Source organism: Coturnix japonica, chromosome 2 (genome assembly GCF_001577835.2).
Source record: "Coturnix japonica isolate 7356 chromosome 2, Coturnix japonica 2.1, whole genome shotgun sequence".
NCBI lineage: Eukaryota > Metazoa > Chordata > Aves > Galliformes > Phasianidae > Coturnix > Coturnix japonica.
In genome coordinates, this window is record NC_029517.1 from 6569943 (window position 1) to 6585315 (window position 15373).

General features: G+C 43.6%; 1 protein-coding gene and 1 long non-coding RNA gene across 6 annotated transcripts in view; one reads left to right on the plus strand and one right to left on the minus strand.

Annotated features, from left to right (window-relative positions):
- The window catches only part of DPP6 (dipeptidyl peptidase like 6), a 445939-nt gene that overhangs the window by 229037 nt on the left and 201529 nt on the right, over positions 1 to 15373 (plus strand). The window contains exon 1 of one of the 5 annotated variants that reach the window (XM_015852843.2): positions 9961 to 10440. The exons of the other annotated variants lie outside the window; for them this stretch is intronic. Within the exon in view, the coding sequence (XP_015708329.1) occupies positions 10384 to 10440 (57 nt within the window). The 5' untranslated portion in view covers positions 9961 to 10383. Of the gene's footprint in view, positions 1 to 9960; positions 10441 to 15373 lie in introns of those variants that run through there. 5 annotated transcript variants of the gene reach the window in all.
- Positions 1539 to 9746, minus strand: LOC107308758. Its single transcript, XR_001552898.2, has 3 exons — positions 9625 to 9746; positions 7682 to 7822; positions 1539 to 1685 (listed from the first exon to the last, which is right to left on the minus strand). It is a non-coding gene; the product is annotated as an uncharacterized LOC107308758 (long non-coding RNA).

The following is a 15373-nucleotide window of genomic DNA, read 5'->3' on the forward strand; positions in this document are numbered from 1 at the left end:
TGAGGTTCAGTGGAAGGTGAGTCAAACTTTAGCCAGAAAACCTCAATAATTGCAAAGATGCTGTTGAGGAATAAAGAGCCACGTGCTGGGCGGATGGCAGGCAGAATATTCTTATTGAGACTGTAAATTATTTTCAGCAAGGTACATTTTGTGGGAAGCATCTCCAGCCCAAAGCAAGGGAGAACCTTGGGTTGTTCAGCTCCTAGAGGCTGCTGAAATACAAACATGTGATAAATAAATAAATACATATACACACATAAAGAAGAGATTATTTTTCTTACAATGTCATTCCAATGAATTCCCAGAATGCTGACTATATTGATTGTATGTCCATGTGTCATGGGATTATTTCATGAATAGATGTTTTCCAGTTCAGTTTCAGCTCACAAGAATGGATTTTCATTTATATTGCCTGCATTGCACTTCTCTGACTGTGGAAGGAGGTTTTAAAATTGATGTGCCTTGCACTTTCAGCCACTTACAGTGCCACTTACATCCACTTTACGGAAGCAGGGTAATGTCAAGGAGCTTTAGTGCCTGGCAGAAGAAGATGCATAGGTCTGTGCCAGGATGGAAGTTGTACCAGTCTTTTAAACTAATGAAGTGTCTTTGATTACAGACATTTAAGCCTCATTTACAGTGTAAAATCAGATGAACATACTTACAATCTTTGTTTCTTGAAAAAAGCTTCCTCCCAGGTAAATCAATTGTCCCTTCCTCGTGGAAGGAAAGTCACAGCGAGGAAGGGTTCTGGTAGCTAGGATAGGCTCTTTCAGCAAAAAGCCTTTGTGTTTCAGGATATATTCTACCATCTGTGTTTGTCTCCATTTCTGTTAAGTTTAACAAGGCGTACTCTTAATAGGGATAAAATTAAATCTCTAAAAAGGTAGATTTAACATTAACTACTTGGAATACTGTAATAGCGTTGCTAAAAATTATGGCTGTGATGAGAAAATTATAGTGCAGAGTTTATTTCTATCATTACCACAAGGGTAAGCCAGCAGTCTCATGTCAAAAAGGTAACTACTGCACTATGACCATGTTGTTCTGCTGTTGATACAACTGAAGTGAAATCAGTTTCAAGAGAATATTGAATTAAAGCTTTCTTTCTAGACCATAACTGACTACATTGCTACTGGTGTAATTTTCAGTCACATACAGCCTTGTTCCTGGCATCTATATAGGGAATAAGCTCTGCTGAAAGTAGATTAATTTGTTTTGGAATGGTTGCCTCTTGACTTCACTTCTGGACACAATTAATAGCTTGGTTAGGATTTTCCTATTAGCTTGACTTTTCTTTGACTACTGAAAGGGCCAGAGCAATCAGGCAAAGTATTACTGAGGCATCCTGTCCATTAAAGCTTTTTACAATCACCTCCCTTTCCTGCAGCTCAGATTTACTGGCAAACATGAATGTGTGTACTTTTCCCATCAATCTATTATGCTTTCTTCTCATATTTCTCCTTTCGGAGAAGCTGTTACTTGTTCTGATATCACCAAACTACAACATGAGGTGAAATTGCTGGTTAACCCAGCAATTCAGTGCTTTGGATTACTTTATAAGGCAGATGGAATTGATTTTTTTTCCACTGGCCAACTTCTATTTCCACTATTCTGGGCTCTTTAAGTGTAAGTCTGAAATGTCCTTTTCAGCAGCCACTTCCTACAGCAACAGAAGTCTTGATCTGTGGAGGAGAACAAGAGAAATGGAAAGACTGCTGATTCAGTGAATAAATACAGGCCTTAAACTGCCTTATTATCCCTAGAAAATGCACCCAAAAGACAGTCTTTGGGTAATATTTGCAATAAAGTGCCAGTAGTGTTCTCAGGTATGATCAAATCTGTCCTCATCTTATTTAAAAAGTCTGATCTGCTCTACAGAGCGTGCAGTGATGGGTGTTGCATCTTCTCTTTTGCAGTATGAGTTCCTATCTGGCAGTGAGACTTCATAGGCTCTCCTCATTCAATCACAATTGTGAATATTTTGCAGGTAGAGCTAAATGCAGACCCAGAGCTTTCCATAAGATACTGGTTGTAGCAATGTCTGTACAGAGCCAAGCACATGATGTGATGATGGGTCAATGGTTGGGCTTGATGATCTCAGTGGCCTTTTCTAACCTTTATGATTCTATGACTTGCTATTGCTTACTACCACTGATATTTAGGCAACAGGTTTTTAATTCCTTTTGCATCTCTTGCAACTAGGCAATAGGTTGGATTAATAGAAGACTTTGCTGATGCCTTTAAGCTAGAGTGAACTCAGTTTTTGTATCTTTTTTTGGCATTGTTATTGTACTGCAGCATATTTAGGTACTTGCTTGTGCCACTTGCAAAGGCAATATGTCTGATTCATATTTAAATAAATATGGGGGACATATATATGTGTAATTACAGAGATCTGTGAGTTATGCAAAGGAGATGTGCATTAATTATTTGTGACAGGTATAGGGTCTTGGCTGTGATACTTTCTCACTGCCAAGCTCAGATTTCATACTTGCATGGCTTCTTAAGAAATATATATCTTTAAAACGTGCATTCCTGCATTGCTTTTTTCTAGCTCTAGCCCAATAAATCTATAAGCACATGAAATACAATCAGGGCAGTGTATAAATGCTTGTAGCCATCACAGTTCCCACCAGCAAATGAGGGCACTGGAAGCCATCCAGCTACAGTGAGCATTTCCGAGAGGGAGCAGATACACACCCAAGTGAAAATACTACTGCAAGTGCCACATCTTGTGTCTTTAACCCTCTTGATGCTGTTCAGGAACATCTGTGGAATGCTACCATGAGCTGTTGGAGCAGGTCAAGAGGAGGGCCATAGGAATGTTCAGAGGGCTGGAGCACCTCTCCTATGGAGATAGGTTGGGAGCTGGGCTTGTTTAGCTTGGAGAAGGTCCTGGGGAGACCTCATTGTGGCCTTCCAATACTTGGAGGGAGCTAGTAAGCAGGAGGGGGAATGACTTTTTACACAGTCTCATAGCAATAGGACAAGGGGGACTGGCTTTACAGTAAAAGCAGGGTTGTTTAGGTTAGATGTTAGGAAAAAAATCTTTACCAAAGGAGCAGCAAGACCCTGGCACTGCTGCCCAGAGAAGCTGTGGATGCCCCACGCCTAGAGATGATCAGCACTGATTTGTGTAGGGCCCCAGACTCTGATCTGGTGGGTGGCAACCAGTCCACAGTAGGGGAATGAAGCTCAGTGATCTTTAAGGTCCCTTCCAGCCAAAGCCTTTCTATGAAGCTATGAAATACAACACTTGTAAAATGAATGTACGTTATATGCATCCATCTACTTAACAGCATCAGTGTTTTACAGAATTCCATTACAGAAAGAATACAGATCATGTTGTAGGCTCAAGTTTTTTTTTTTCCTTCTTTTTGTTTAAAGTGCTGGAAAAGTAAATGAAAAATAACAACCATTGCAAAGAAAATTGTGCTTCATAAAGCAAATGTTTAAAAAGCCACTTGCTCCAGCTGTGGCTTTTATGTACAAGGATCTCTCAGGCAATTGTATGTGCTTACATTAGATGTCTTTCACAACATTTACGTTTAAACCAGTCATCATCTTATATGCAGATCATTTATACACCCTATAAATCGCTGTTGTAGCTAAAAATATAGACAGGGCTCTCCCTTTTCCAAGCAGTAGGTTACTAAATAGAATAATACGTTTGGAGATGTGGATTGTCTGTTTGTGGGTAACTTGGGGGAGGTTTTTTTTCCCCTCTGTTTTCTCTTCTCTAGTGGTCTCTTTTTCATTTCATTGTGTCACTGAGGTTGGAAAAGACCACTGGGATCATCTAGCTCAGCCATTAACCCATCACCACCATGCCCATTGATGATGTTCCTCAGTGCCACATCTACCAGTTTCCTGACTTTAATGTTTTAGTTATGAAATATAGACAGTGGCTATTTGAGAAAATTAAGTAATATATAAATATATTAATAGGGAGCAAAGAAACAAACTCTTCCACCCCCTTCCAAATCAACAGCCAGAAAGCACCTGTGCTGAAGCAATGAGGGTGGGACTCACCTATATGCAAAAAATAAAGGAGCTGGGGAAATGGGAAATCAATCCCTGAGATCATGGGGAGCAAAAATAGTAAGCCAGACAGTGAGGAGGAAAACTCTGAAAAACCAATTTGGAGACGATTCACAGCTGGTACAGAAGCTGGGTCCTCAGAAGTCCCCTGCACAGATAAACAAGCGAGGAAGAGGCATCTGTTGTGTTACAGCTGCCAAGGTCACACCAGCAAGAACGGAGAGGGGAAGGGAAAAGCCAGCAGTACTGTCTGTACTCCTCGCAGCAGTAACCCAGTGCCAAACTGCTATGGCACTGCTAATAATGTGCCTTTGGAGTTGTGATGGTGTATTAAAATAGATGCGCCGGCTCAAAACTAACTCCACAGATGATCAGAAATAATGTTATTGAAAAACTGAAGTAGGAAAGTCTGACACTCGGTACGCCCGCTTGATCTTTGGGATAAGCAAAGCAAAGAGGAGACATAGTACAGAAGTGAGTAGGGCAGAGGCACTGGTCGTGCTCCCCAGTGATCCTCTCCAATTTAGGCAGGGAAGTGCCATGCAAAATAGCTCTAAGCTGCACACAAGTGAGCTGGCTTCTTCACAGCTTGCCTCCTAGCACTGTCTCATGAACTGAGAGATACTGGAACTTGCTGCAGCAGCAAGAAACAGAAACTGTGGAGCAGATAAACCTGTTATAACCAATTTAAACCTCACTTCCATGCCCAAGTTGAAAAATAAATGTACCTTAGAGAAGCTTCTCTAATGCACAGAAAGAGGCAACACTACAGGACTGTTCCATAGACCCATAAGTCATTCTTGCCATGCCCCTTGTCTCTGTGTCTTCTGCTGCCAATAGAGGAAGAGTGTCTCAGATAACCAGTTTTCAAGCTTGTAGAAACATTTCTAAGTGCACTCCATATTCATTGATGTGCCTAATTGGTGGCCCTGACTAGATAAACTGGTTTTGATCTGTTAAAGGAAAATACTACATCAATTGCTTTCTTAACGATCTTGGTAACGGGCAATGGAAATGTGATGAATTTTTATTTGTGACTATGTTCACAGTCTGTTATTGCCTCTAGCACACTCAGAAAACCTTTGAAATCTTGGAAGCCATCTGAGTGGTTCCCTAAGCCACTCAGTGGAGCCTCTAAAGATTCAACTGGACATAAAGACTCACTTGGTTCAACAAACATGTTGGAGACAACAGGAGAGGGGCGGCAGAGCAAGGCTGGTGCAAGATAAAGTTAATTAATGCATATCCTCATCAACAAACTGTGCTTTCAAAACAGAATTAAATTCTCCCTCTCCAGAGCTTATTCAGACAAACACAGAGCAGAGACTTCCAGAATGAACAGTCAGTATATCTTGCTGCTTTTTAGAGAGGATGTGAGGGAATGGCTTTAAGCTGTGGCAGAAAAGATTCAAGTTGGATATTAGGAAACATTTCTTTTCAGGAGTGGGGATGCAGTGGCACAGGCTGCCCAGGGAGATGGTAGAGTCACCATCCCTGGGGATGTTCCAGAACTGTGGAGATGTGGCTCTGAGGGACGTGGTCAGTAGGCTAATGGTTGGACTAGATGATCTTACAGGTCTTTTCCAACCTTAACGATTCTGAGATGGTCTCTAAAAGCATGAAATCCTAAACAGTTTTTTTAACCATGCAACCCTTCTGGTTTTACTATGATCTCCAGTATGATCTGTAGGGGATATGCCATTGCTTTTCTGGTTGGTTATATTTTGTCACTCGGACTGCAAATAGTGAGTTGGTCACCAGCGTGGCTTGACATATCTGCGGAACCATAGTAATGCTACGGGCAGCTTGCCTTGCACAGACTCATCCCTCTCATTCCCCACTCTTTGACATCCTCTAGAAAAGTTGGAGCAGTGGGAGAATAAGGTAGCTGCAAACATATCAAGACTTGGAGATTAATTGGATTTCCTTGTCCATGCTCTTAAGAAGAGATAGAATCATAGAATCATTTAATTTGGAAGGGATCTTTAGAGTTCATCAAGTCCAACTCCCCTGCAACGAGCAGGGACACCTACAGCTCCATCAGGTGCTCAGAGCCCCATCCAGCCTGACCTTGAGTATCTCCAGGCTGCCAAACCCCAGCTCTCAGCCTGTTCTTGCAGGAGAATTGTTCCATCCCTTGGATCATTTTTGTGACCCACCTCTGGATTCGCTCCAACAGGTCCATGTTTCTCATGTACTGTGGACTCCACATCTGGGTACAGACCAGGTGAGGTCTTACAGTGCAGAAGAAAAGGGGAGGGTCACTTAACCAGCTGACCACGCTTCTTTGGACGCAGCTCATGATACAGTTGGATTTCATGGATCCCATGGGCCTTTTTTTCCAGACAGTTATTGCAGGAACTGTCAGGAGGCCGGGTCCCTATCCTTCTATCTCCCTACTGGAAAGCAGCACTGCTTTCTACTGAGCACAGCTCACCTTGTATTCTGTGAATTTGTTTTGATCCGAGCTACATCCATCACCTTTCAAATGTCTGAACATTAAAATCCATGCCTACAACATTTTTACATGCTCCTCTCACCTTCTCCCCGTGGGTGTCTTTGCCGGCAGTCTGTCTCTCTTACTGAGTTGTAGCACTAACATCTGCTACCTCCAAAACACTGTATCCTGAAAACTATAGCTTTTAGGACTTCTTTTCCTTTGTAACCTACCTGGGAGTATGTTTTTACATTGCTGCAGGCTGTCAGAGTACTTTCTTGGGCCATGTGTCCTCCCTGAGCTGAAAGCAAACCAATGGGAAGTGGTCTGTGCTGAGTGTGGAGCTCAGAGGGACTGAATGTACAAAGGCAGATCATCTGGTGTGTTCTGCTGGAGGCAACACATTACAGCACCCCAGGTACTAATGGGTTAGCTCCACTAAGAAGTTCAGATATGTAGTTCTTCGCCTAGGACCTGGTCTTCATCTGGAGAGGGGAGAACATTAGCAGGCTGTAGGAAAGTGTAGTTAATCAAGTAGGATTCATTTCTACCCATTCTGCCCACTGGCTTCGACTTCCTTGATGTTGTAATGAAGGGGGGATTAATAACCTGGTGTGATATAGCCAGAACCCTAGGTTTCAAAGAAGCAGAAGGGCTCTGCATCCAATAACTCTACCTGCTGCTACTGCCAGCTTATTAATGTCCTTGCTCAGTCTCAACTCTCTCCAACTGATGTGTGCAGCTGGCGGGCTCCCTGCAAGCACAGGCTGCTCTTGGATCTGCCCTCTAACACATAGAGGCTGAGAACGCTCTGCATCAACTCCTATCACTGCTCCTGCAAAGGGGCTGCTCTGCATTCACAGTTAGCAGAAACATCCACCTGTGGATCAAAGACAGCCTAAGTAAACTGATCTGCACCATTTTGGGGCAAAAATAACAAACTGTTGCTTTCCCTAGCATACTTTGCTGTAATGGGTGATCAGACACAATCCATACTGTGTTTTAGCTACCAAGAGTGCATGGGTGCTCATAGCAACGACTTTAAAAGGTTCAGTTCAGTTTGTCTTTAAGAACCAACGCAGCATTATGTTCCATTTGTAATGTACAAGGCTCGAAACAGTCTTGGAGAGGCATGAGAGGGCATAATGGTTGTGGTAGTGATGGTGATAAAGATGGCCTCCAAGAATTCCTAGCACTTACTTCTGTTCCTGCTGGTCTCAGGAGAATGAGAACTGGTTATTCCATCTGTCAAAGGTTCCTCTTCTGGTGGGAGGGAAATGTTTGTCCTTCCACAGCACTGGAGCAGCTGACTGATGTTGAATGGGGATGCCATTTGGGTATCTGTGGATGGCATTTGGAACACAGAATCAATAAAGCTGGAAAAGACCACTACAAGGTCATCCAGTCCAACCACAATCCCATCCCCACCATGTCTACTAACAGTGTCCCTCAGTGCCACATCTCTACGGTTCTTGAACACCTCCAGAGAGGATGACTGCACCACCTCCCTGGGCAGCCTGTGCCAGTACCTCACCACTCTTTCCGAGAAGAAATTGTCCTAATATCCAGCTTTCATTAACAGGCATGGCATAATCTGCTCACACATCAGCAGAGTGAGGCCATGCAGTGTGACCTCCATGCTGTGGTAGGGTACCAACTTTATTGCTGGGCTGAATCTTATGAAAGATTAATTTTTCCCTATTACAGGGCGAGAAATCTGCCAACCCCAGCAGATGACTCGTGGCCATCTAAAGGGATGAGAACCCTGTACAGGCAGGGATGGCAGAGAGGTATCGCCATGTAGAGAGACCAGTGAGCTTCAGTAACACTGGAATAACTGTGCCAAAATACTCTGGCGTGCAGTGGGAACACTCAGTCGTAATGCACCTATGTATTGAGGTTAAGCCATATGCATTTGTATAGCTAACTGCTGGACTAATTAGCACAGTTAACTTCCTATGTGCTTAACAATAAGGAAAAAAAAAACCTACAATGTAGGTCTGGCCATTTCCAGAAGTAGTAAAAACCATGTCTTATATTGCTGACTGCAAAAGAATTCAATATGTATGGAGAGGGTGTGCAAGGGTTAACAGAGGATAACAGACACAAAGAGATATACATCTTTTCAGTGTAAGTGTAGTTTAAGTTCAGTAATTGCCAGTGTAAGTACTGAGGGCCAGGGACACAGAGAGTGATTCATGCAATGAGATCCATAGATTTCCAGGACATACAGGGAGGAAGTGCAAAACCCAACCAGCCTTGTCTTGTTTGAATTCCTCTTGGGAAGAAAGACAGCAAAACTGAAGGGAGACTCCTTTGCTGCCCACAGCAGGTGGGAAAGCAGACCAAGGCAAGTGAAAAACTCAAACCGATCTACTTGTACAGCCCTTGAAAGCAATTCTGTTCATATGACTGGGGAAAACTACCTGAGTGGGAGTAACCTCACTATAAACATATTGTGACTAAAACTACCGGGACTAAAGAGAACCCAGTAAGAGCTTGACACAAGCTGTTAGATTTAAGTGTGAATTACTGCTTCTTGCTGGAGAGGTGCTATTCACTCCTCTAATGAGCTGTTCCTGGATGCAGGAATGGGACCTGGTTGGCAGCTGGGGCCAGGTGAGGTTGTCCAGTTTCCTACCAGCACAATTAAATATTGCAGGCTTTTTGTGTTGTGGTTTCTATGTGATGGTGGAAACAAAGGAATACTTTGTGGTGGCTGGAAGCTGAGCTCTAGCAAAGCTCAGCTGAGCATCAAATTCACCCTGAGTGTAAGGAGTGATGGTATCCAGCAGAGCCATGGATTGCATCCAGTGAAGTTCATGGTTAATGCAACCTGGTAGCATTACCAGCAATGTAACATTATGGGTCAAATGAAGCGTAATCGCTTGCTGGATAAATACCCTGATATTCTTTAGCTGGTGATTTGCAGACTCAGCACAGATCCCAGTATCACTCCTGAGAGGACACTGAGTTTTGTCCTACAGCACAAGGGTGTGTGGGGGTGGTAAGCAGCACCGTGGCAACATCAGGATGCCTGATGTGGAAATGAGCATGGGACTGCATTAATCCTTGGCCCATTTACAGCATCCTTCACATCACCCCAAGTTTTAACATGGGCAGAAGCCATCAGAGCACAATACCTTATGTATGACAGCCAAGGCGGGAGGGCTGGGAAGGTCTGTTTGTGAGCAGAGCTCTGCTACGCTGGGGAGAGAGCTCACCCACGGGTGACAGCGGCACTAAGAGTCGTGCAAAGTGACCCCATCCCATTAGGGACGCATAGAGGACCGGGGGATGGGACGGGGTGGAAGGGGGGGGTGGATGCTTAGAGCATCTCCGCTCTCAGCATCCCATCGGTGGCAACTCGCGTTCCCGAAGCATCCTCCAGACCCAACCGGGACCGGCACATTGAGCGGGGGCGGCGGGGCATGCGCAGCGGCGGGGGCTGCCGGTGGGGAGGTGCGGATCGCGGAGCTCTACTCTGCCTCCCGGCTGCCCGTCTCCGGTTGCCAAGCAGTTATCATTGTTTCTGTGACGATTGCAGAGGCTGTTGCTAATTGAAGGAGCCCCCACAGCATCCTTCTCTCTCTCTCTCTGCTCTTGGCTTTGATTTTAGAGGCTCAAGAGGGAAGCCAGCCAGGCTAGAGATTTTTTTATTTTTATTTTCAATTTTTATTTTTGCATATATATTTTTAAATATATATATATATATCCGTTTGTTTTTTATTTTACCGGGGGTGGGAGATTTCTCAGTGATGGACTAGTTACTCATCTCTCCAGTCTTTGTGTGTATGTGTGCGTGCGCGTGTATGTCTGAGCACACGCAGACCAGCTCACACTCACACACACACACACATTCAAATCCTGTTTGCCACTGCGGTGGGCACAAATAGGTGAGCATGACTACAGCCAAGGAGCAAAATGCATCAGGGAAACAAGCCCAGCAGCAGGATCAGGTAACGCTTCTTTTCCTTGGTTTCAAACAGATGCGTGTTGTGTAGCTCGGTGTTTCTTGTGTGATCTTTCAGTTTGATTTTATGTTGGTGTGCGTTCCTAACATCATTGGCAACTGAGTCACCAGTCAGTGGCAGGAGGAAAGTGCTGTGCATTTGGGCTCAAGGTCTGCTGTCGGTGTGCGTGGAGGCTGGGGAGGATGGTGGGGGGAGGACAGGATGGGAGGTGAACTGTGCTATTTTTATCTGACTGTACCTCTTCCACCGGGCTGCAGGGCTTTGTATCTCGGTCCCTACGTGCATGTGTGGGGCAGAGTGCTGGGATAGAGGCCCCTTCTTGCTGCAGGAGGGTTACGGTCACTCTGCAGGCAAAGGGAACAGTGTAAAAGTGGGGTTTGTCTCCTGACTTTGTGCAGTACTTGCAGGGATTTTTGGCGTTACCTTGGAGGGATGCTCCTGGGTACAGCATGTGCTGTCAGTGCTGGAGGGCCACGAGGAGGTACAGCTCCTATGTATCTAATGGAAAACTGCAGTGCTTACACCGTATCTGAACTAGTCCTTTTTTCTGGCTTATATTGGGTGCCCTTTGTGATTCTATAGGGGTGCACAAGTTAAATACTTAATTTCCTCTGCCATGCCTGTTTGTTTGGGGTTGCATTATTATTTTTTGTGAGCATTTCTATTTAATGGCACTTAACCCAGACAGGATGAAGTCTAAACTTTCCCTGTCAAAACAAGAAAAAAACAGCAGGGAAAAAAGAAGTGACACATCCTCAGCTGTAAATAGCAGATACGGTTTGAGGTGGTAACACAAGGGACAGCAAAGGTGTATTGGAGTCCCAGTGTCCCCACACTGCATGTGAGAGCACGGAGCATCCGTGTCTCCCCATCGTCCTTCCCCAAACACTGAAAGTTCTCTGCTCTCATCTTTGGTTAGGACAGCACGGGAGGATAATTTAAACAGGAGGATAATTTAATCTCTCGGGGCTCAAATTAATTCTTAAAATAGTTCCTCCTGACTTCGTGGGCCAAGAGCCTCGCACATCAGTTATATATGTATGTGGTTTTTGGACCTGATCTTCTTAGGGAAATAACAAAAGGAAAAGCGTGGGAATTCCTAGGGCACCCTCACAGCACAAGCAGCATCATAAATTCTCCATTGGCATGGTGACATTTCACTAATGGCCAAGGCAGGCTTGAGGGCTCTGTTGAAACAAGGGGAAAACAACTTTGGTACAGAGAGTGAAGAAACAGTGGCTCTAGCTGATCTTACCTCTGCTGAGCCCCACTGCTACTGGAATACTGATCTCTGTGTGCTGCTCCTTGCAGTCAGTCTGGCTGTGTTTCAGGGAGGATGGGGTGCATAGCAGCCTTTGCTGAACAAAGAGGGCTTCTGCAAACCGTGTAGAAGTGTCATGTTTGGTAACTCAAGGAGCACAGGTTGGTCGCCGTTTATAAAGGAGCACAGCTTTTAATGCAAGTGGTGTTACCTGCCAAATGCCATTTTCATGCTGGTTTGCCACTGCTTTGCTGCTTCATGCTTCCTCTGTGAAGTTAAAATGCCCAGAAAGGGTCTCTAATATTATGCAGAATGTTGACTGGATGCATTTTATAAGTGATTGAGTCGCAATTATGCCCATATGGTATTCTTAATAGTCTGAAAGTACATACTCTCTCAGCTCTGCTCCATCATGAACATGAAATAGAGCTATCAGGCATATATAAATATCAGTGATATTGATGAATATTAATGTTTGGGTCTACAAGCGACTTTGCACTTTGCTCGCTCCTATATATCTTTCTTCCCTTTCTAACTATGTTGTTAGTAAAATGGCTTTTACAGTGGGATGTTGAATCTAATCTGTGTCCATTGATTTCTGTGCACTTTTATCTTCTAACACCAAGTGCAGATCTAAACCTTTATTCTATTTGAAACAGTTCATAACTAAAAAAAGGCTCTATCCAAATACTATTTCCAGCCGAAAATTGCCTTCTGTATTTCAAGGATTGCCAAGGTTCTTTTCTTGCATAAGAATGGTCAAGAAACTGAAAAATGTCTCTGGGATAAAACTGAACACAAAGTGCTGGTCTGTAGAGGACTGAGGCTTCAGAAGCAGCTGCTGCTGTCATAGAGAGATTGTGACCATCCCTTTTCAGTGTCCCTCGCTGTGACATCCTTGGGATACAGAAGCAGGCAAATAGCACGTTGGTTGTGTCCTTACCATGTTAACCCAAGAATTAACTGGGTGCAAAAGATGCTGTAGGAACAGGGTGGGGAATGTTTAAAGAACATCTGCAGAAGTGCTGTGGGCATAAGTTAAACATTTAATTCGGAGCAATGCGTTTGTGCAGAAATGAAGGCTCTGCCCTGAGATTTGCAAACATAGCGATAGAAGATGATTAGGATACAGATATAAGCAGTGCACTGTCTAAGCTGCCTGAAGCCAAGGAATAAACATCCTTTGCTTTCCCTTTGTTAGATTAAAGCATTTCTGTAGTTTCCTCTTGATAAGCAACGCTGCCCACCTGCAAGCCAGTTAAACTATCTGGAATTTTAATCATTTGTCTCCGTGCCTCTCAATTTCATGGTGCTGAACTTCAAGTCTTTTGGGCATCACGAGCAGAAAACATCCTGTAAGATGTGTAATCAGGTCTCCTGCAGTCATACTGGGATTGTCTGCTCAAGATGTAAGTTGGATACAACCACCTCTGTATGCTTTGATGTCTTTGCCACAGCTGAGGTTTTCTTGTTCAAATGGTTGGAGATGGATGCAGTGCATTGTGTAGTGATTACATTTGGCTTTCTGCTCTATCAAGTGCTCTGAAGTCCCTAGAAAACCCTGAAGGCACTAATAGTCTTGGCATCATGCTGGAGAGGACTGATGAATCTTGGTCTCAGTTTTGGGAACTGTTAGCTGGACTTCTTTCAATGGTGTATTCACCTTTTATAAAACATATTCAAGGGATGATTGGTTAACAACACTCATAATAAAATACTGTTCCCATTTCTTTTCCTACACAGAACTGTCATAGACTTGGAGGGAGCAATATCCTGCGCCAGAATATGCTCATGTCCTAGACTACATTGTTGATGATTGTTTGCATGCAGCTCTGTGCAGAAGGCCAGATATTAAGTAAGGAGCCAAAATAGCTCAATGACTGCCTGTTATTGAGGTGGGCTCTGCGGAGAAGTAACATCAGATCAATAGAAGAGTTCTGGCTATTAACTGTCATTAAGATAATCAATTTTGAACTTTACAGAACAGGTGAAAATCCAAATGATTGGTGTTTTCAAATGGGGAGAGAACACATTTGCCTTGGAAAACCTAGGCCAGGCTCAGGGATAAGAGGACGGGGAGATGAATATTTCATGCTCCTAATGTTCTCCTGCCACTCTGTACTTCACAGAAATAGCCTGTAGTACGTTGCATAGTGAGTACAGTTGAAGTATCCAATATGCTATGCTAAAACCTGCACAAATAGGACAAGAAGTGCACATTGTGCAGGCTTTTTCCATAGATAGATAGTTATAATTTAGGTCATTCTGGAATTGTGGTAGCGAAGGGAGTCCATCCCTGTGTGTGCTGTTCTCTTCTTTCAAGGTCATAAATAGCTCCATCTGTTGGGATCTAAGTCCATTTCATTCCCAGAGTAGATTAAACTCAAAGATACATTTATGCTTACATTAGGAAGTTGTGTGGAACCGTGAGGGTGAGAGAAGTGCTATTGAGGCCTGAAAGCTTGTATTATACAGATCTTCAAGGGGGAGTTATTTCAAGCCAGTTCTAGACCAGTGTGGATGTCAGTTATTGATTGAGCAGCGCCTTCTCATTTAGCTTCATCCAAAAGGAAGCCAGTGAGGCATGACTTAGGTCATTTCAGATCTGATTTTTTCATCTGATGTCTGTCCAACATCTGGGTGCCCAGTATCATGGTTAATTCAGGCTTTATTGGAAGGTGGCGATAATCCCGATTATCTGTGAATTTAAAGCCTCCTTACATCACGTGAAATCAGCTCCAAAGAGTGTAGGATCTCTCCACTTTGTAAGCAGGCTGTACAGGTGTAGGTTCAAGTGTATATTATAACTGATTTTTATCTGTTGAAATAGGGAAGGAACTTTACCCTTCCATTTTTTAGTAGCATCTCCAGCATATGCTAGATCAAAAAGAGCCAATGGTGAATCCTCTGTGTTTTAAGGGTTTGAGATATTGCATTCTAAGTTTGTGTTCAGAAGCAAACCAAGCCCCAGAAGCATTACAAGAGAGCTCTGATTTATGATGCCATTAACTGGCATAGTCACAGTCCCCACTGCAGCACCCCAGTGGCATAAAATCCATGGAGAATAATTGAGGAGCGCTGTGACATACCTCTGTGCTACCTGGATTCAACAGTGGGCAGGAAGGAGCTTGGCCTGGGGCTGTTGAACAGGTGGGAGTGAATCTCCCAGGAGATAAGCTAATTTAGCATATTATCTCAGTGACTCGTGATAGCAAAATTCCTGCATTCTTGGCTAGAATTGAAAGCTGTCATATCCCAAAGGTGAGTCCCTGCTCATGAGAATCAGTCTTTCTTGCTGATTTGCTGCAGTATTCTGGCTTTGACTATTATAGCTGTGTAGAAATCACAGAGCAGTGTCTTGCAGAAGGTGTCTGGAGAAAAGAAAGAGGAGAAACTGAACTCGTGACTTGCATGGAAAACCAAGTTGTTGGTCTTTGTTTGTTTGTTTTAATGGAAGTGTTTAGCGTTAGCTGTTGAAGTGCATAATTTTTTTAAGACCTAATTTTGTTGATATGAAACAACACTATTGTTTCCTGATAACAATTCCGTAAATTGCGTACCTTATTGTAGACTCAACAGAGGTTTTCTTCAGGAAGTTTTAGAGATCATTTGTATTTCATTCCGTTAATGATATCTGCTCTGTTTCTCAAGAGATTA